This window comes from Mizuhopecten yessoensis, unplaced genomic scaffold (genome assembly GCF_002113885.1).
Source record: "Mizuhopecten yessoensis strain PY_sf001 unplaced genomic scaffold, ASM211388v2 scaffold5325, whole genome shotgun sequence".
NCBI lineage: Eukaryota > Metazoa > Mollusca > Bivalvia > Pectinida > Pectinidae > Mizuhopecten > Mizuhopecten yessoensis.
The window spans coordinates 363,825-384,603 of NW_018405992.1; the positions used below are offsets into that span (position 1 = coordinate 363,825).

Here is a 20,779-nt window from a genome sequence, read left to right on the forward strand (position 1 = left end):
TATTCTGACACACTGAAGTAATACATGGAGATAAATATTACATCTCTTTCATTCACAGCATACCTAGTGGTGGCCAGTCCGTTGAGTGGAGCAGTCAATGTTATTGTCTTGGCACCAGAGGTCACAAGAAAAGTTGGCTGTTTGAACATGGCACCAGAACTAGGATTCCCAGGTTTGACTATGTTGAGACTCTGATGCAGGGCCTGTGTTTTAAAGAAATCTGTGAGGTTTGGTTTGACACCTTGTTTGTTGTTGTCTGATGCAGCACTAGTGGCAACCATAACTGTGGGAATGCCATGATGGGCAAGCTGGATACCGTGCGCTGTTGTCAGCACGGGTGGGTTACCAATCATAGAATGCAGTGACTGACTAGGGATCTGTACCAGCTTGGTCATTCCCATGCTGTTAGGTATAGGCGAGATCTTACCATCGCCTAAAGTCACTGTTGTAAGCATCTGTGGTGGGGATAGGGGCTGGTGTATTAATTGGGGAGGGGAGATAGGCTGTTGTAATAGCTGGGGAGGGGAGATAGGTTGTTGTAATAGCTGGGGAGGGGAGATAGGCTGTTGTATTGACTGAGGGGGTGAGAGAGGCTGTTGTAATATCAATGGGGGCGAGTTGGGTTGAGAGGTCATGGCATGTAGGATCTGAGGAGGAGGGGTTGGTTGTGGGCTTGGTTGCATAAACTGAGGGGGTGAGGTCGGTTGCTGAACCATCTGCTGTATCACTTGTTGTGATGGAGAGTTTGGCTGCTGGGATAGCTGAGGAGGTGAGGCTGGCTGTTGTGTGAGGTGCGTTGTCTGCTGTTGTTGTAAATGCCGCTGCTGTTGTTGCAGATGTTGGTGTTGCATCTGTTGCAGCTTCAGCCTCATCTGTGACTCTTCTAGCTCCTTTTGCAGCTGAGCTATCCGGCGCTGTTGTTGCAGCAGGATCTCACTACTGATCTGAGGTGCAGCCCCAGGAGGAGAGTTTGCTTTGACTGACTGAGGCTGGGGTTGGGGCGAGGGTTGGGGTTGGGGCTGTGTTTGGAGTTGGGGCTGAGATTGGGGTTTGGGTGAAGTGACAGTTGCTGACACAGGTGAGGTGACAGTCTGACTGACATTTGTAGGAGAGTATCTGCGAATATCCAGTGGTGCATCTGTATCCATTGTTATGTCCATAGGGGCTACTGATGGAGGCCTAGAATTGTCCACTGCCATAGGAATGGATGACTGACTTAATGTCAGTGGTCTGCCCTTATTCTGAGCATTAAGTGCTGATTGAGCAATGTCCATAATTTCTGGTGAAAGTGGAGTAGATGTAATGACTTGTTCTGTCTTTGGGGAGCAGGGAGGAGACTGCATACACACAGTCTCATCCAGCGGCGTAAGAGGAACTGACTTAACACTGACTATCGTTGGTACGGGTCTCTTCACCAAAGACAATGAGTTATCATTTGCCACACTAGTATTCACGGTTCCCTGTGCCACACCAATAATCACATCAACATAAGGCTTTAACCTTTCTATCAACTGAGGCTTCGGGCCAGACACTGGCAAATTTCTTTTCTTTAGTTCCAGTTTAAGATCAGCTACTTTCATGTCCTCCAGGTTAGAGAATGGTTTCTGCACAACATGATTCGATTTGCTCTGTGATTTGGAGTGATGATTTTGAGATACCGGGTGTGTGTGCGTCCGTACTTGTGACACAGGTTTTTGCACCACAGATTGTCCACTTTGCACTTGAACCTGTTGCACTTTTTGAACCGGAGGCTGCGACATGGCTTGAAGTTGAGCAGGTTGGGGTTGAATTTGATGTTTTATCACAGTATTGGTGTGGGGAACATTGGAAGGCTGTCCCTGGAGTAAAGATGTTGACACTACTGTTGTTGCAACTTGTGATGGTACCAGGCCTTGTGCTGGCACCACTGTCGGGGTGGGCAACATTCCTTGGGCAGGTACGACATTCTGAGGAGGCAGCAGCCCTTGGGCTGGCACCACACCTTGGGCCGGTACCACACCTTGGGCCGGTACCACACCTTGAGCCTGTACCACTGTGGTTGGGCTACTTACAAATGTGGGAGGGCTATTGACAGCTGAGGTCATGACCACACTTCCTGCCATGCTTTGTGACACGGCAGTACCTGACTCCAACTTTGGTTGTGGTAGAAGGGTGACAGGAACTGGGAGGCTTTTTTGTTGGAACTCCAACTGCCACTGTAGGAACATCTGTTGCTGCTGAAGCATCAACTGGTACTGTGTGTCTGAGGTGGGTGGGGTGGAAGTTATGGTACTCTGTGGAGTTGTTGTCACCGTCACTGGTGATGTCACTTGTGATTTAGACGCACTTGGCGGTCCCTTGTATTCATGAAATTTTATCACTTTTGACTTTGAAGAAGTTTTTGGTTTTGACTTTTTTTGCCGTGAGACCTTATTTATACCATTACCGGAGTTTCCATTCTTGGACGACGAAGATGAAGAAAGAGAACCAGAGAAGGTCGTAATTGGATTGCTGAGAACAGCGATGGACTGAGTATTTAGAGGTGACATCTTAGTGAGCGTGGGAGCTGCGATAGTTGTCTGACGTGTTTTGAGTTGAATCGGTGGTGGGTCAGGTGCTGGGGGTACCACTGGAGGGCTCCCAATGTCGGACATCCCCGACTCCTCGGTGTGGGATGGAGACGGAGCTCCCTCACTACTGTCATCATCAAACACAAAATGATACGAGTTGGGATCTTTGTTGTCTGGAACTTGTAACTGCACAACTCCATCTGAAGATTGACACAGAACTCTCAATTAATAACAGTACAAACCGGTTTTCCTTAAATCAAATCAAAATAAGATAAATTTAAAATCAATAATAGAACATAGGTGTTGAAACTTTGATGCCTACAACTGTTTTATTTTGAAGCAGTTTTATTTAAATAGTGTTCAAATAAATAAATAAATGAAAGCATAATAATCAATAAGCTTTACAGAAAGAACTATATATACATGACTTTAGCATCAGATAGCCAAATAGCATGCCATATAAATATCAGTGTACGAAGCTGAATCTTCAACGGATTAATGAAAGCTTTCACTGTTCCATAGTAAATTGTATGTAATAAATTGTAAATAGAACTAGTTAGAGCGAGTAACATATCACACATTTACAGTGTCAATGCCTTCTTATATATCATAGCTGATCAATTAGTCACAGTTAACTCCCCTTTATAAACAGGATGTACATCACTGGTGTAAGTAGTTAACTCCCCTTTATAAACAGGATTTACATCACTGGTGTAAGTAGTTAACTTCCCTTTATAAACAGGATTTACATCACTGGTGTAAGTAGTTAACTCCCCTTTATAAACAGGATGTACAACACTGATGTAAGTAGTTAACTCCCCTTTATAAACAGGATTTACATCACTGATGTAAGTAGTTAACTCCACTTTATAAACAGGATTTTCATCACTGATGTAAGTAGTTACCTCCCCTTTATAAACAGGAGGTACATCACTGATGTAAGTAGTTACCTCCCCTTTATAAACAGGAGGTACATCACTGATGTAAGTAGTAACCTCCCCTTTATAAACAGGACTTACATCACTGGTGTAAGAAGTAAATTCCCCTTTATAAACAGGATGGACATCACTGATGGAAGGAGTTAACTCCCCTTTATAAACAGGACTTACATCACTGGTGTAAGAAGTAAATTCCCCTTTATAAACAGGATGGACATCACTGATGGAAGGAGTTAACTCCCCTTTATAAACAGTATTTACATCACTGGTTTAAGTAGTAAACTCCCCTTTATAAACTGGATTTACATCACTGGTGTAAGTAGTTACCTCCCCTTTATAAACAGGAGGTACATCACTGATGTAAGTAGTAAACTCCCCTTTATAAACAGGATTTACAACACTGGTGTAAGTGTTTGGAACCAGGTGAGGTGTTTTATGTTCATTCCATAGTTTAGTACTACTATTGTGACTATGTGTTATGTAATGTGTAACATTCTGATAACACAGCTGCTTACGATATCAAAATGTCTCACAATATGCCTACAAAGTATTGAACTGTGTTGAAAAAGGTTTCAATATAATATGATGAATTTTGGAAAATTAAACTCAATTCATGCCATGCACAAAGAACAGAAGTGTGTAGCTCTAGATCTGTAACAGTTAAATATCTGGTATTTCTGTACAAACCAGGATTTGCTGTGACACAACAAGGAGTTTCACTGATTAGATACCAAAACATGGGTGTTCAGTCTGAGAGGATAAAGGCAATACAGCAAGTAACATGCATTCAGCAATGTGTTAGGTGTTGTTCTATTGGACAATGGTGTCAATTTATAACGGTACTTTAACCCTCAATAACCTACCTACACCTTTATGGGGTGGGGTGGGGGAATGGGGGAGCAAGCTACCTGTGATAGCGTCTGTGAGCATATCATCTTCAGTTTTTAGAATGTTTCCTCGTATAAGATCCAGTGGGCCTGGCCTGTGAAGGAGTTTTTCATTGAGATCATCTGCAAGTCGAGCACGCTTCAACAGACGTTGTCGCTCATGCAGAGAAGGGTCTATTTTTGTATCTGAAAGGCACAAAACCATAAGACATGCAAAACACCTTATAGCCACACAACCACAACTTAAAAACTTATTAACAAACTAAAGGGAAGTCAAACAACAGCTTATGGGAAAATCAGAAAAGAAGCACTCTGATAACAATTAATTCATACTAAATTTTCCTATGTGTCAACATTGTCATCAGTACCTATGGTAGAAATTGAATAGCTTATATTTCAGTCTTACCTGACAATCATTAAGAAGCCTTTTTGCCTTGACTTAAAATGTAACATTGGCTGGTTAGTTTTAAAGGCTACTTTGTCAAAATGTTTTTTGTTTGTTTCGAAAACCCTGCCCATAATTTATTATTTTAATCGTATACATTACAGATAGAATATGTAGTACTTGATCCAAAGTAGACTAATAGTTGACTGAGATTTAGGTAGACTTTTTATGGTTCCCTTAAGAACAAGGTAGACCCTTGGATATTAGTTACTGCGGCTGTTTTTTCATTCCCATTTTTTGTCTTTTCAAAAAAAGAGTAATTGAAACACAACTCTTGTTTCTTCAGACTTACAGTAAGGTGAGCAGCAGGCAGCTAGGCATTAATAACCACACACCAAAACAAAATTAAAGACAGCAGCAAACTTCCACAAAAATATACTCTTCTTTGAAGGGCACCTGCTTCTAGTTTTAAACTATGTGCTCCAGATACTTTAGTATCATCCAGCATGAGTATACCTTTGTTTTCTATTCTTAAATTTGCTACATATCAGCCATGAATTTAATGATAACGTGTTTTACATGAACAATTCTTTTGTTTGCTTCTTTTACCTTTCATCTACTTCCTTTTACTTAACATCCGATATTCACGTTATGTAAATGCAAAGGCTGTAGAAGTTAAAAGATGACTTTTTTCGATATCCCCCTAATTTGTAGACTTCCGCTCTTTTTTGGTAATAATACAGACTACACCAATGGTATCAGATCTGTTATTGTCTAATTAAATGTGCCCCATTAGGGAGAACATGTGCCCAAGTAATCAATGGGCCACCTATGGCTACCCCTATGTGTGACTGACAGGTTAGCAGGAGGAGAAACTGAGAGGTGAAATAGCATAGCATTATTAGTCAAGATGAAAAGTTAGGAACATGTTATGCAAAAAGGAAATGGTGCATATGGATACTGAACAGAGAATTATGAATTGGTCTTGATACCATTGGGTAACAGCAAACATATAGTATACATCACCATAATAAACACGCTAGTCATCAATGCTAGGGAGTAAGTTTCTTCTATTTCATTTTATACATCCCCTGTTTCTGGTAACATGGAGCTGGCCATAACACCTCATCAAATTTTTCTTTCATTTAAGAAAATAAAATTACATTTTGAAATGTTTTCAATCCTGCTGTCCAAATTTTCTGTTTCACCAAAAACTGTGTAATTGAAGCAGGCGGTAGAGATGGAGGTACAGTGACACCGTAGGAGTCTTTAGGTCACAGGGACAGATCCGGGAATCCTATTTTCCAAATTATTGTAACAAGAGGAGGGAGAAGAACTTCTTAAAATATTGCTGGTCAGACTCCATATGAGGTAATACCGGAATGTGATTTCTATCTTTTAACATTCAATGTAGGTTTGGTCAACTCCATGCACCCTTGAGTCAATGAACTCAATACTGAAGGTCACCTTGACATTTTGCCTTGGTGACCTTTATCTTGTTAAGTTGCATATCTGGTTAGAACACTTCAAAACAAAACCAGTTGGGTGGATAGTCTCTTACATTTAACTTCTGACCTCCATCATTCTTTATATTGGTTCTGATCAATGAATAAACATAAAGAATGAAGAACTTCTCAAAGGTCAGGGCCAAAGGTTAAGTTACAATCCACCAAACTGTCCCTCCATGTAGACTGGGGGTGTTTTTATTTACCTTCTAGTATATGTTGTTGTACCAGCAGCTGTCGATCAGGGCGATGTATGATTTTGTGTCGTAACAAATCTCCAGTCTGTCGAGTAGAAAACCAAATCAGTAATTAATCTTTGCAACATTTGGATTAATCACATCTCTATTGTATCTAATAATTTAGGATTTCAGAAAGTGAAGTATACTTAATACAGTTGTCTTTATTCCCGACAATAGTGGCTGGATAGTGAGACAGTCAAGTCATTTCATACACAAAAGGTATAATACTCTATCTCCTAAAGCACTGGCTGGAGAATAGGACAATCCGATTAGTGGTGACTGGAAAGTGGACAAGACAATCCGATTAGTGGTGACTGGATAGTGGACAAGACAATCCGATTAGTGGTGACTGGATAGTGGACAAGACAACCAGATTAGTGGTGACTGGATAGTGGGACAAGGCAACCAGATTAGTGGTGACTGGAAAGTGGACAAGGCAACCAGATTAGTGGTGACTGGATAGTGGACAAGACAACCCGATTAGTGGTGACTGGATAGTGGACAAGAAAACCAGATTAGTGGTGACTGGATAGTGGGACAACCATATTAGTGGTGGCTGGATAGTGGACAAGACAACCAGATTAGGGGTGACTGGATAGTGGACAAGACAATCCGATTAGTGGTGGCTGGATAGTGGACAAGGCAACCAGATTAGTCGTGACTGGATAGTGGACAAGACAACCAAATTGGTGGTGACTGGATAGTGGACAAGACAACCAGATTGGTGGTGACTGGGTAGTGGACAAGACAACCAGCTTAGAGGTGACTGGATAGTGGACAAGACAATCCGATTAGTGTTGACTGGATAGTGGACAAGACAACCAGATTGGTGGTGACTGGATAGTGGACAATACAACCAGATTAGTGGTGACTGGATAGTGGGACAAGGCAACCAGATTAGTGGTGACTGGAAAGTGGACAAGACAATCCGATTAGTGGTGACTGGTTAGTGGACAAGACAATCCGATTAGTGGTGACTAGATAGTGGACAAGACAACCAGATTAGTGGTGACTGGAAAGTGGACAAGACAATCCGATTAGTGGTGACTGGATAGTGGACAAGGCAACCAGATTAGTGGTGACTGGATAGTGGGATCACCAGCTCAGGGGTGGCTGAATAGTGGGACCACCAGCCCAAGGGGTGGCTGGATAGTGGGAGCACCAGCCCAAGGGGTGGCTGGATAGTGGGAGAACCAGATCAGCAGAGGGGGCTGGATAGTGGGAGCACCAGCTCAGGGGTGGCAGGATAGTTGGACCATCAGCTCAGGGGTGGCTGGATAGTTGGACCACCAGCCCAAGGGGTGGCTGGATAGTGGGATCACCAGCTCAGGGGTGGCTGGATAGTGGGAGCACCAGCTCAGGGGTGGCTGGATATTGGGAGCACCAGCTCAGGGGTGGCTGGATAGTGGGACCACCAGCTCAGGGGTGGCTGGATGGTGGGACCACCAGCTCAGAGGACGCTGGATTAATGAGGCTAGATAGTAGGACAAACTGATTAGAAGTGGATGGATTAACATGGCTGGATAGTGGGACAGTGCTGGTGAACCTGCTGTCAAATATTATTTGCAATGGAATAATCTCTTATCATGAAAGGTTGAAATACTAAATCCAAAAGACCCTTCTATTTTGCAAAAACAACCCAGCTTGAGGGATACATATGATCCTAAAGAGTCAAAGAAGTTGTCTACCTTTGGGCCAGGTGAGCTAATAAACATAGACAATAACTACTCTGACTTCTTTCAAAATAAGCCTGGAACTGTTAAAGCAACTATTTTAGCTGAAAAGAAGTATTTTAGGCTACTGGGTGCAGTCAACGTCCAGATGTGAAATTCTGACAGCCTTTTCTGAAGCTGACTAGTAGATCAAAGTAGAGAAGGGTCGACAGGAACATGGTCCTGGTGATCGGACTTGAAGGGAACACAAGGTAGAGGGGCCATTCCTGAGTTCATCCTCATTATCACTCTGGTAACCTCCTCTCTACAGACACCCTGTCTCAACAAGGTTGTCTAGCATGACCACATCAAACACACGCAAACCCAGTCAGCCAGCAAATATGAAGAAATCAGGCTTGATAATTGTATGGGACTGGAACACAGGCAACAATTTAATTTAATTGAGTGACTTCCACCAGGTCCCCCCATAGTGCCAGTATTAGCCAACCTGACTTGGCAGTGTACAGCAGCCTAGTACAGCACACAGACCAGCCATCTGTAGGCCACAGCCGACCAGTAGCTCAACAAACTAATGAAGGACTCCCAAAACTACACAGCCTCTGATAACTAACTTTATCTTATATAATCATATGAATAATGAGATACAAAATTGCAGGCCACTTGATTGATAGATATGGATGAATTGTCTGTATTAGAGATAAGCAGGCTGATGTCTCCACAGGCTGAGGGGGCACTGATTACACAACCCTGATCATCTAATTGCTTCCTCCTCTGGGGTCTAATGCCTATATACACAATAAACCACATGTACTTTTCAAACAGCAGTTAGTCTAAATCATACATCGCCACTCTTCTTTTTAATCGAAAATTTCAGGATCTATAATTTCATTTCAAGAGCAGTTATTTGTGTAAGGGAATGTGACCTATTTTCTCTTGTTTGTGTTGTGTTTGACAGTAACAGCTGCATGCCGATCATCCCAGTACCAGTTACACTGAGTAACCCCTGTGATCACAGTGTATCATCATTAACTGGTGCTGACAGATCCCCCAGGAAGCATGCTCCACCCGTTACATAACCCTCCCTATCTGTATCTGTTCAACATTGACCACCATATCTAACTACAATCACCACCAAGTCAAATGTTACTCTGAGCTTGCATCTGTTGGCACCTAATATGATAAACATCTACTAAGGAGTGTGATCAATGGCCTTAAATTATCTTTGACAAGCTAGGTTCACTTGACCTTAACATTAACAAGTAATGAGGAACAAAATTAAAAAGGAAACTAAGAAAATTATCTTATACTGAGAAAGAGTAGAGAGAAAAACCATAAACATTATACCAATTGCAAAATAGTTTATAGAAAAAACATAAAATGGTGGCAATCAGAAGGAAACAATATCAGCAAAACCATCAAACTGGTAGCAATCACCAGGCAGCTTATAAAAACAGCCATAAAGCTGGTACATATTGTTTGTTGAGGGGAGAACATCTGGCATCCATACAGAGTCTTGACTGTGACCAAGTTTCTAAATATAGACCCTATTTCATCCTGTTGCCATAACTCTATCTATTAGGACTGATTACGTACAAATTAATCCTGGTCACAAACTGTAATAATGTCTCTACTGCTTAGTGGAATGTGCTGTGTGTTAGTTGTGTGAATGTGTGTTAGTTGTGTGTACCTGTGTGTTAGTTGTGTGAATGTGTGTTAGTTGTGTGAATGTGTGTTAGTTGTGTGTACCTGTGTGTTAGTTGTGTGAATGTGTGTTAGTTGTGTGTACCTGTGTGAGTGTTAGTTGTGTGTATCTGTGCAAGTGTTATGCATGTGCGTTAGTTTTTTTATTATGCATGTATGTTAGTTGTGTGTGTCTGTGTGAGTTTTATAGTTGCGTGTTATGTTGGTGTGTGTGCTTGGATATTATGCATGTATGTTAGTTGTGTGTGTCTGTGTGAGTTTTATAGTTGTGTGTTATGTTGGTGTGTGTGCGTGGATATTATGCAAGTATGTTAGTTGTGTGTGTCTGTGTGAGTGTTATAGTTGTGTATTATGTTGGTGTGTGTTCATGGATATTATGCAAGTATGTTAGTTGTGAGTGTCTATGCAAGTGTTATGCATTTGTGTTAGTTGTGTGAGAGTAAGTGTTAGTTGTGTGAGAGTTAGTGTTAGTTGTGTGAGAGTTAGTGTTAGTTGTGTATGTGTGAGAGTGAGTGTTATGCATTTGTGTTAGTTGTGTGTGTGTGTGTGTGAGTGAGTGTTAATTGTGAGTGTCTGTGTGAGTGTAATGCATTTGTGTTAGTTGTGTGTGTGAGTGAGTGTTAGTTGGGAGTGTCTGTGTGAGTGTTATGCATTTGTGTTAGTTGTGTGTGTGTGAGAGTGAGTGTTAGTTGTGAGTGTCTGTCAGTGTATACACGCTAGTTTTTTGTTTGTGTGTGTATGCTTTTGTGTTATGCTTGTACATTAGTTGTGAGTCCATGAGAGTCTTGTGCGTTAGTTGTGAGTGTGTGAGTCCATGTGAGTCTTGTGCACATTAGTTGTGTGTGAGTGTGAGTGTGAGTGTGCATGGGTATTAGTTGTGTGTGGTTGTGTGTGCCACATTAAATTTTGTTAACAACAGATATATGTCTATGTCATGTTATTCTTGACTGATGGAATTGAACCTATCCTGAAAGACTTTGGAAGATTACTTTTTATTCACCTGAGGGTGGTCCTTATAAAAAAAGAGTTAGATTGAATGTAACAACAGTAAATAGCTAGTTAGGAAATCTTGGCCTGAGCTCTTCCGAATGTATGAAATACAACATTATTAGACAGACCTATCAGAAAGTACTCTACGTGGAAGATTGCTTATTTCTGATAAACCTGCATTAAAATCATATTTCCAATAGTTTTATTGACAGTGTGCCATTTGATGTCTGGACACTGCAAGTCATCTTACAACAATTTGAATATATGTCTTTGCCAAATTGTTCAGATATAAATCAGAGAAGTGGAATCCACAATAAATTGTGTCTTCCAAAAGAAATACCACAGCATCAGTATGTCTGACATCACCATCGAACACAACGTCATCAGCCGTGGCTGGTGGCAGTTGAAAACCAGCTATCAAATATGTGTGGGGGAATTAATGCCAATGGTTTTCTATTTGAAATAGAAATGTTAGTTGTTCCAAGATAAGAATGCTATGACAGCCACAGTACATAGGTGCACCTGATGCTCCTGACTGTTTTGCTATACGACATACAAGACATTCCCCATTGCAGCACTGACCTTGCTCCTCCAACAGATAGCAGACCTGTTTTGAACAAGTTACATTGGAGCAGAACAATTAACAAGGCGAGCCAATTTAGACCATGAGTTTTGACCCATAAATAGTTGAGGTTTGATTCAGGACAAAGTTCAAAGAAATAATTTGGCAATTAAGTCTGAGTCACAAAACTTTTGTACTGCGCGATCATGGTCTGAATGTCTACAGATGTTATATTTTGTTTTCAATGCACATATTCCCATAACCTGTGCTGTAGTTTTCTATACCACCAACATTTTAGTGAAGATATAAAACAAAAACTCCCTTGTCAAATATGGGAAATCTCTCACTCATGTTTATGGTAAGTTCCAGATATGTCACATCAGTTATATAAACCCTCCTTTCTCTTATGAAAAAGTTCATTTCTCGTATTGGCATGATAAGGCATATAAAATCTTGAAACCAACACTATCAATTTTTGTATCACCACATTAAGCACAATTTTAAGAAAGGATAATAACAACCCTTTTATCTTTCATAAAACAGTTATTTCCTTAACAAGGCTGTCTTTGAAATGTAGTGAGATCACATTACATGTTGGTGTTAATAACAGCTGTTTATTTACCCGACCTCTATCAAATCTCATCCATAGAACAGCACTGCCAGATTCACAACATATCAAGTCACTAGTCCAAAAGCACTCACAATTTTTCATTTAACATTGCCATGGTGACCTTTAGCTACCAGATCTGGATCATTTCCATGTTTGACACACAAAAGCATCTATCTCTCTAGTAGGATTGACACCTGAGGCCATTTATCTTTCTGGTACGTTGGGGTCATCAAGCAGTTTCTCATTAAATGTAGTTTGTTGGGTTGAGTCCTTGAGAAAATCGAGGACTACAGTTCTATTCTCCAGATCACTTTGGTAACTCTGTAGGTTCCTAAACTTCTTAAACATCTACTTACTACCCGACATCTGATCCATCACACTAGTCCAAGTCAATTGGAAATTCTCACCCTTACAAATGTCTAATTAGTTTGCCCTGGCTTATGCCTGTATATCAGTATAGGAGGTTAAACTGACTTGAATCCAAAACCTTGATCTGTTGCCCATAAGGCTATAAAACATTTTGCCATTCATGTCAAAAGATAGAAAGTCTTGGCAGGGCTGATTTTAATTTGTCACATGGTTGGAGACAGATATTGTATTAGTGAACATCTCATAGAACTGGATAAACATTTAAATCTAATGTTGGTTAGGCATGAATTTGTTTTTAAAGTCAACTTCAAGATTTGTTCTGAATATCGTGCTATTATCCTGCTCCTTGCTTGTAAAACAATATACAACTATCAGCTGTTGATGGGTATCGCTTTCCCTATAAAACATCAACAGACACCTGTTTTTTCACTAAGTAATCATACATGATAGTGTCAATTAACCTTCATTAACATTTCTAAAATTAGCACTTAAATGAAAAGTAATGGAGTGAGATTTGTGTAGGGTAACACTCCCACACTCCAGCCCCAAACATCTGTTACTGAAGGCCACAGGAACACATCTCTATATCCGGAGGTGTGATACAGACTTAAAGGCCTATTCTGTAAGAGATGCTAACCCACCCAGGTGTTCCATTTGGTCTTTATTAAAGTTTAATCATTGTGAAACACTAAATTGTTCTTTGTTACTGATCTGAACATTGTGATTTATTAGATTAGTCTTTGCTAAGGTTTAAAGAAATTTGTGCTTCAGAATAACTTTTAATTAATTTGGATATTCATATTGTTCATGTAAAGTTGATAAGTTTCAACCAACATAGGAGGTAGGTCACAATCAATAGACAAGACTAAAATATAACATGTTAGCTTCTGTATGGAAAGCTTTATTACGAGGAGAACTCTGGACTTAATAAAAAATATAAATATTGGAGTGAGAAATACCAACATCAATATTGACTGATGTATTTATACATATAAACAATAGCTGGATCACTAGTGTTGGTAGGCTCTGTGTACACCAGATGTAGGCAGCTCCACATCCCAGTTGTTTGGATGGACACAAATAAATATGTCGGGAGTGAATTCTTATCAAAATCTTCTAGTCGACATGTTAACATTGCTGCACCAAAAAATTGTTTATCTGTGTTCCCAGGTGGTGCTCCTAACACTAGAAACTGAGAGGCAATAGCCTAGCACAAAAGGGTGGATGACCTGTCCAAGCAATCTTCCCTCAAACCCTAGTGTGCTCTAAAACAATGTCAACAGACCAAAGTCAACCCCTACATAACCCTGTACCCTTATACAATGTCAACAGACCAAAGTCAACCCCTTACATAACTCTGTACTCTAATAAAATGTCAACAGACCAAAGTCAACCCCTTACATAACCCTGTACCCCTAATACAATTTCAACAGACCAAAGTCAACCCCTTACATAACCCTGTTCCCTAATACAATGTCACCAGACCCAAGTCAACCTGTACATAACCCTGTACCCCTAATACAATGTCAACAGACCCAAGTAAACCTGTAAATAACCCTGTAACCTAATACAATGTCAATATACCCAAGCCAACTTGTACATAACCTTGTACCCTAATACAATGTCAACAGACCAAAGTCAATCCCTTACATAACCCTGTACCCTAATACAATGTCAACAGACAAAAGTCAACCCCTTACATATCCCTGTACCCTAATACAATGTCAACAGACCAAAGTCAATCCCTTACATAACCCTGTACCCTAATACAATGTCACCAGACCCAAGTCAACCTGTACATAACCCTGTTCCCCTAATACAATGTCAACAGACCCAAGTAAACCTGTAAATAACCCTGTAACCTAATACAATGTCAATATACCTAAGCCAACTTGTACATAACCTTGTACCCTAATACAATGTCAACAGACCAAAGTCAATCCCTTACATAACCCTGTACCCTAATATAATGTCAACAGACCCAAGTCAACCCCTTACATAACCCTGTACCCTTATACAATGTCAACAGACCAAAGTCAACCCCTTACATAACCCTGTACCATAATACAATGTCAACAGACCAAAGTCAACCCCTTACATAACCCTGTACCCTAATACAATGTCAACAGACCCAAGTCAACCCCTTACATAACCCTGTACCCTTATACAATGTCAACAGACAAAAGTCAACCCCTTACATAACCCTGTACCCTAATACAATGTCAACAGACCAAAGTCAACCCCTTACATAACCCTGTACCCCCTAATACAATGTCACCAGACCCAAGTCAACCTGTACATAACCCTGTACCCCCTAATACAATGTCAACAGACCCAAGTAAACCCGTACATAACCCTGTACCCTAATACAAGGTCTTACCAAGAACTAGCCGGAATAGAACAAAACAACAGGTCCTACCCAGAACTCCCCAGAATAGAACTAAACAACAGGCCCTATCCAGAACTAGCCAGAATAGAACTGAACAACAGGTCCTATCCAGAACTACCCAGAATAAAACTAAACAACAGGTCCTGCCCAGAATAGAACTAAACAACAGGTTCTACCCAGAACTACCCAGAATAGAACTAAACAACAAGTCCTACCCAGAACTACCCAGAATAGAACTAAACAACAGGTTCTACCCAGAACTACCCAGAATAGAACTAAACAACAGGTCCTACCCAGAACTACCCAGAATAGAACTAAACAACAGGTCATACCCAGAACTAGCCAGAATAGAACTAAACAACAGGTCCTATCCAGAACTAGCCAGAAGAGAACTAAACAACAGGTCCTACCCAGAACCCCCCAGAATAGAACTAAACAACAGGTCCTACCCAGAACTTAACAAAAGGTCCTACCCAGAACTAGCATGAACAGAACTAAAACAGAACTAACCAGTAAGTAATGTCATGAGAGACAGCTTAATCTTATAGACTGTATACAGTAGTACAGCTGTGCACCTGTCGACAATTTGGTCATATCCTTGGGAGAAACTATCAAGTCAAATTAAAACCTAATGGAGATCATCAATTTCATCACCAAATCAACATTAATTTCAACATTGAGCAATTACTGTCAGATTCTCATTCCTGGAATCTCATAATAAGCCAAATAAAAGAGAGTAATGGTTTAACACAGCTCTGCTGTCTTCAACGAGCTGGGGCAGGGGAAAGCAGAACTGTTTCTGAGGATGGCAAATCTTACCTGATTTTTATATGTTTGTGTGATAAATTATTCTGTGGCTGGGTAAAGTACAGAGTGATTAGATAGGGAAAAGTACATGTGTTGAATGACAGGATGCGATGTATAGGGGCCATGCTAGCAGTAGAGTACATGTGGACAGAGGTCATCTGTAGATAGTTCTAGCGGCCACTGACTTGTCATCAGCATCAGCAGCCCAACAGATGTCAACACAAAAATACACCCAGTGTTCACTTTCATAAGAACAATGATCAAATGTTACTATTGGTTTCAAGAAGTAAAAGTGCATGTAAGATGTTTGAGAAGTGCAACTACTGCTGCAGAAAGCTGGTGTGTAGGCGCAAATAACATGACAGGTATCCCCTGGGCCTGTGTAGCAGGCAGTGTCAGCATCCGCAACAGAGGGAGAAGCATCTGACCAGGTGATAGACAGTACCCATTAAACCTGTGCACCAACTGCTGTGTTACGGGAGGATAATACACCTGGGGGCTTGCCAAATTCCTCCCTCTCCAGGACCACATCTCCAGAATGACTCAAGGACTCCCAAATAATTAATACTGTATGAAGGGAAAAAATACTTCCAGGGCTTTCGCTTATTCTTGATTACTATTACTGCCAATTCTGCATTTAACAGTGAAAATTAGGTTCACTCTTGTAAATTACTTTTAATTTGCAGAGATTTATTTTAAGGCAGAGCAAATATTTACTTAGCAATGAGAAAGCCTAAGAGGATTAGAATGCTGTAAAGTGGGTGATTGTGTGCGCAAGACTAGAGCGCGGGGAGGGTTCCTGTATACATATTGTCTCACTGTATACTACCACATGTTAGACGGAGGGAGAGAAATATCAACTAACATTGCATTAGTATGTCACTCATCTGTCCTGGCATTTCAGTAGAACATTTGGCCTACAACAGACCTCTAAGAATTGACAATTCCCTATTTAATTGAAGGATAATTTAGGATAACCCAGAACTAAATCAACAAAACTTCTGTAATCTGGCTAGGCTGTCCCACAGACTGTAAACGTCCTTAGTCAATATGTCTGACCTTCAACATATTACAAAATATCTAATAAATGGTTATTTTACTTTCAGTACTCTAAATAACATTATTGTCATATTTAGGTCTAATATTGCTCAACAGATAGACAATTATAAAGAAGAAATATGACTCAAAAAGCAAACCAAGGAGTAGTTTGTTTTAAAGTTTCTCTCAACATCTGCATTCTAAACATGAAGATAATTAAAGGATAATTAAATCATTGTAAGACTGTAGAAGATCCATTCAGCATCCTGCAGTTACCAGTTACAGCTTAATCAAATGTTTTTGTAAAATGCTCTTTATGAAGTACCTGTTTATTTCAAATATTGAAAATATGCTACATCACTAGAACATTGGTTCCTGCCAAGCTTATTAGTAATAACAACATGCCTTTATATTTAGCCCTTGTTAAGAAATGCCCACTGTTCTATAGGGTGGAACATACCACAACTCGTGAGGAATCATCCAGTAGGAATGACTACAAGCCTAATCTCAAACACTGATTCTAGAAAGGCTTTTGTCATTCTTGAGAAGAAAGGTTCTCAAAAATAATTGATGTTTCATAGCTCTGTTGATCAAAGAATGTGTGTATAGCCATTAATTGATAAGTATAGACACATCTGTAAAAATAGAATAAAAAGTAAATTGAACTTCCAGAAAATCGAGTGGTAAGACGGCACAAAGACGAGCACTTGTGTAGATAATACGCAGATGAGTTGGTGGCCGGGTGTATCTTTGATGTCAGTCGCGAGCTCGAGTGTTGTTGTACATATCTATCAATGCCTACTCCAAGTTATGTAAGCAATCAGATATTAATTGTTGTTGTGTGGAGGGTTGGAGTGACTGATTGTGAACCAGCTGGGTTACTTTACATTGAACACCAATAACACTTGGAGGTATTGTATTAGTATGGACAAACATGGAACTTCAATAAAAGTATAAAACTAATAACTATAATATTCCATCAGTGTTATCAAGGTAACACACTTCTAAATGACAATGCTGTAGACTAGGTAAGGCTAACAGAGCTATAGGAAGCGGGTTGGGGGGATGGTGGTGGGGGTAGAGGAAAGGTGAGAATAGCAGAGCAACAGGAGGCTATGCATAGCAGGCTTGGGGAGGCTACTAGAACTATAGGAGACTAGGTGGGCTATAGGAAAGGGCTAAGTGAGGCTAGGTAAGGCTAGCAGAGATATAGGAATGGGTTAGGCTAAGTTAGAGGATCTATAGGAAGGGACTAGGCTAACAGAGCTACAGGAAGGGGCTAGGTTAAGTTAGAGGATCTATAGGAAGGGACTAGGCTAACAGAGCTACAGGAAGAGGCTAGGTTAAGTTAGAGGATCTATAGGAAGGGGCTAGGCTAACAGAGCTACAGGAAGGGGTTAGGTTCAGTTAGAGGATCTATAGGAAGGGACTAGGCTAACAGAGCTACAGGAAGAGGCTAGGCTAAGTTAGAGGATCTATAGGAAAGGGCTAGGCTAACAGAGCTACAGGAAGGGGCTAGGTTAAGTTAGAGGATCTATAGGAAGGGACTAGGCTAACAGAGCTACAGGAAGAGGCTAGGTTAAGTTAGAGGATCTACAGGAAGGGGCTAGGCTAAGTTAGAGGATCTATGGGAAGGGACTAGGCTAAGTTAGAGGATCTATAGGAAGGAACTAGGCTAACGGAGCTACAGGAAGGGGCTAGGCTAAGTTAGAGGATCTACAGGAAGGGGCTAGGCTAAGTTAGAGGATCTACAGGAAGGGGCTAGGCTAAGTTAGAGGATCTACAGGAAGGGGCTAGGCTAAGTTAGAGGATCTACAGGAAGGGGCTAGGCTAAGTTAGAGGATCTACAGGAAGGGGCTAGGCTAAGTTAGAGGATCTACAGGAAGGGGCTAGGCTAAGTTAGAGGATCTACAGGAAGGGGCTAGGCTAAGTTAGAGGATCTACAGGAAGGGGCTAGGCTAAGTTAGAGGATCTACAGGAAGGGGCTAGGCTAAGTTAGAGGATCTACAGGAAGGGGCTAGGCTAAGTTAGAGGATCTACAGGAAGGGGCTAGGCTAAGTTAGAGGATCTATAGGAAGGGACTAGGCTAACAGAGCTACAGGAAGGGACTAGGCTAACAGAGCTACAGGAAGGGGCTAGGCTAAGTTATATAATTAGAGGATCTATAGGAAAGTACTAGGCGAGGTAAGCAGAGCTATAGGAAGAAGCTAGGCTTAGTTAGAGGATCTATAGGAACTAAAGGACTAGACTAGGCTAACAGAGCTACAGGAAGGGGGCTAGGCGTGGTAAGCAGAGATACAGGAAGGGGGCTAGGCAAGGTAAGCAGAGATACAGGAAGGGGCTAGGCTAAGTTATATAATTAGAAGATCGATAGGGGGGGGGGGGGGGCTAGGCAAGGTAAGCAGAGATACATGTATAGGAAGAGGCGGTGTAGACCTGATGACAAACAGCAGCCTGTCTAGTAGAGCCACTTGTTATGTAATTTGGTGGGTAGCAACATTCACATGTGAGGTAGTGTAAACAACTGACAATGTTAGCTAGGAATGTGTAACATAAACAGTATATAGGTCAAGTTGATTTGTCAGCAACAGTTAATGTAAAATAGAGTTTGTTTGGTAGGCAAGGTTCCTAACAGGTCCAGGTGATTTAACCAGCACAAGGTCGCTCTACCTAGATCAAGGTTGTACAACATAAAATCATACTTTGATTCACGACCTAAATAGCACCACATGTGGTGCAGAGAATGGTCACATCCATTTTTGTAAGGGTTGTCTTTTGTTTAAGGATTCCCTTTACCAGTGTGACAGTTGTGATAGTGTACATGTGTGATGACACTATGGTTTATTTTTTTATTTTTTTTTCTTCCATTTTACTTTCGTTAACTTTAAAGTTTCTATATAATATGTAGGTCAATGCCTATATCACAAAACTTGAATACAGTGTCCAGCATTTTCATTTCATCCATATCAAAATTGTGACAATTTGTTCTCAAAATGTTTCATGTCAATAACACATGTATCTGATCCACAGAAAGAACAAGGCAGGCGTAATCTTTGTAGAGACATTCTGATCAAGGTCAAGCATGGTAGTCAAAAAGGTCATCAAGTCACCAGATCTTTGTCATCAACCCAGCACCACTCCAGTCTGCTGATGTACATAACCAGTGCAGGCTAATGGCTGATACAGCTGAACCGTAGGTAACTACTTATATAAGCCACAACTCTTTCAGAGGAACATCTGGCAATCCCATCACTACAACCAACCTCAACATTCAAGTCTAAGTTGGCAACCTATAAGCACCTCAAAGATACATCAAAATGAAACTGTTGAGGATAATCCCACCACCTGGCACGCTGCCAAGTCCAGGCCTTGACAACACCCTACATTCTGAATACATTGGTTAGAATTTAAATTAATCAACAATTAGGTATTGTTGAATAATGACCTAAATAACTTTTTATATGCCATTTTTTTGTTCACAGCCAACAAATTGTTCTATCATTGGTTTATTGCATAATAAATAAGACGGGAATGTGTGTTGCGCGTGCAGTGGAGTGCTGTATGTGCCTAGTTCTGACATAACGCTGCATCTGCTATAATGGTAGAGCGCTGGCCCACACAATGTATAAACATCAGCTGGATAAATCTTGGTGCCATGTACACCCCAGTCTTTACTGCCACACCATCACAGCGGTCTGGTCCAACTCTCAAATGTACAGCTACCAAACTGAGAATATTTTACGCTCAAAGCTTAACGCTAGCTACAATGTAGGTACAATTCATATAATCCTACTGAACTCTTGAAGTTGTTTTTAAAGAAATAGATAACAGATGACAGGGACAAACTATGAAGAATTGTACAGTTTGGATATAATTCGAATTATATAAAGCAACCAAGCTTTATATTTGTTTATATTAAAACCTACAACCTCCAGCAGCAACAATCCAATGCAGTACAGATAATATTTATTACAGTGCTTTGGGTGCAGACGCAGTCAAGATGTAATCGCCGAGCTCTGTCGCACTTACTTGAAAGGAGCCCTGTATTAAGTCGTAAGGAGTACAAATGATAACCAGCCACATGTAGTGTTGTACCAACTATTTGCCACATATGTCACAGATTACACTCACTGAACT

The 20,779-nt window shown here is 40.7% G+C and overlaps 1 protein-coding gene across 4 annotated transcripts in view; it reads right to left on the bottom strand.

The window, feature by feature from the left end:
* LOC110450564 (MKL/myocardin-like protein 2) overlaps positions 1-20,779 on the bottom strand; it is a 54,580-nt gene that overhangs the window by 14,002 nt on the left and 19,799 nt on the right. For all 4 annotated transcript variants that reach the window (XM_021498161.1, XM_021498160.1, XM_021498159.1 and 1 more), the window contains exons 5-7: positions 6,471-6,546; positions 4,396-4,560; positions 64-2,749 (exon numbers count right to left, since the gene is read on the bottom strand). In XM_021498161.1, the coding sequence (XP_021353836.1) occupies positions 64-2,749; positions 4,396-4,560; positions 6,471-6,546 (2,927 nt within the window). The remainder of the gene's footprint in view (positions 1-63; positions 2,750-4,395; positions 4,561-6,470; positions 6,547-20,779) is intronic.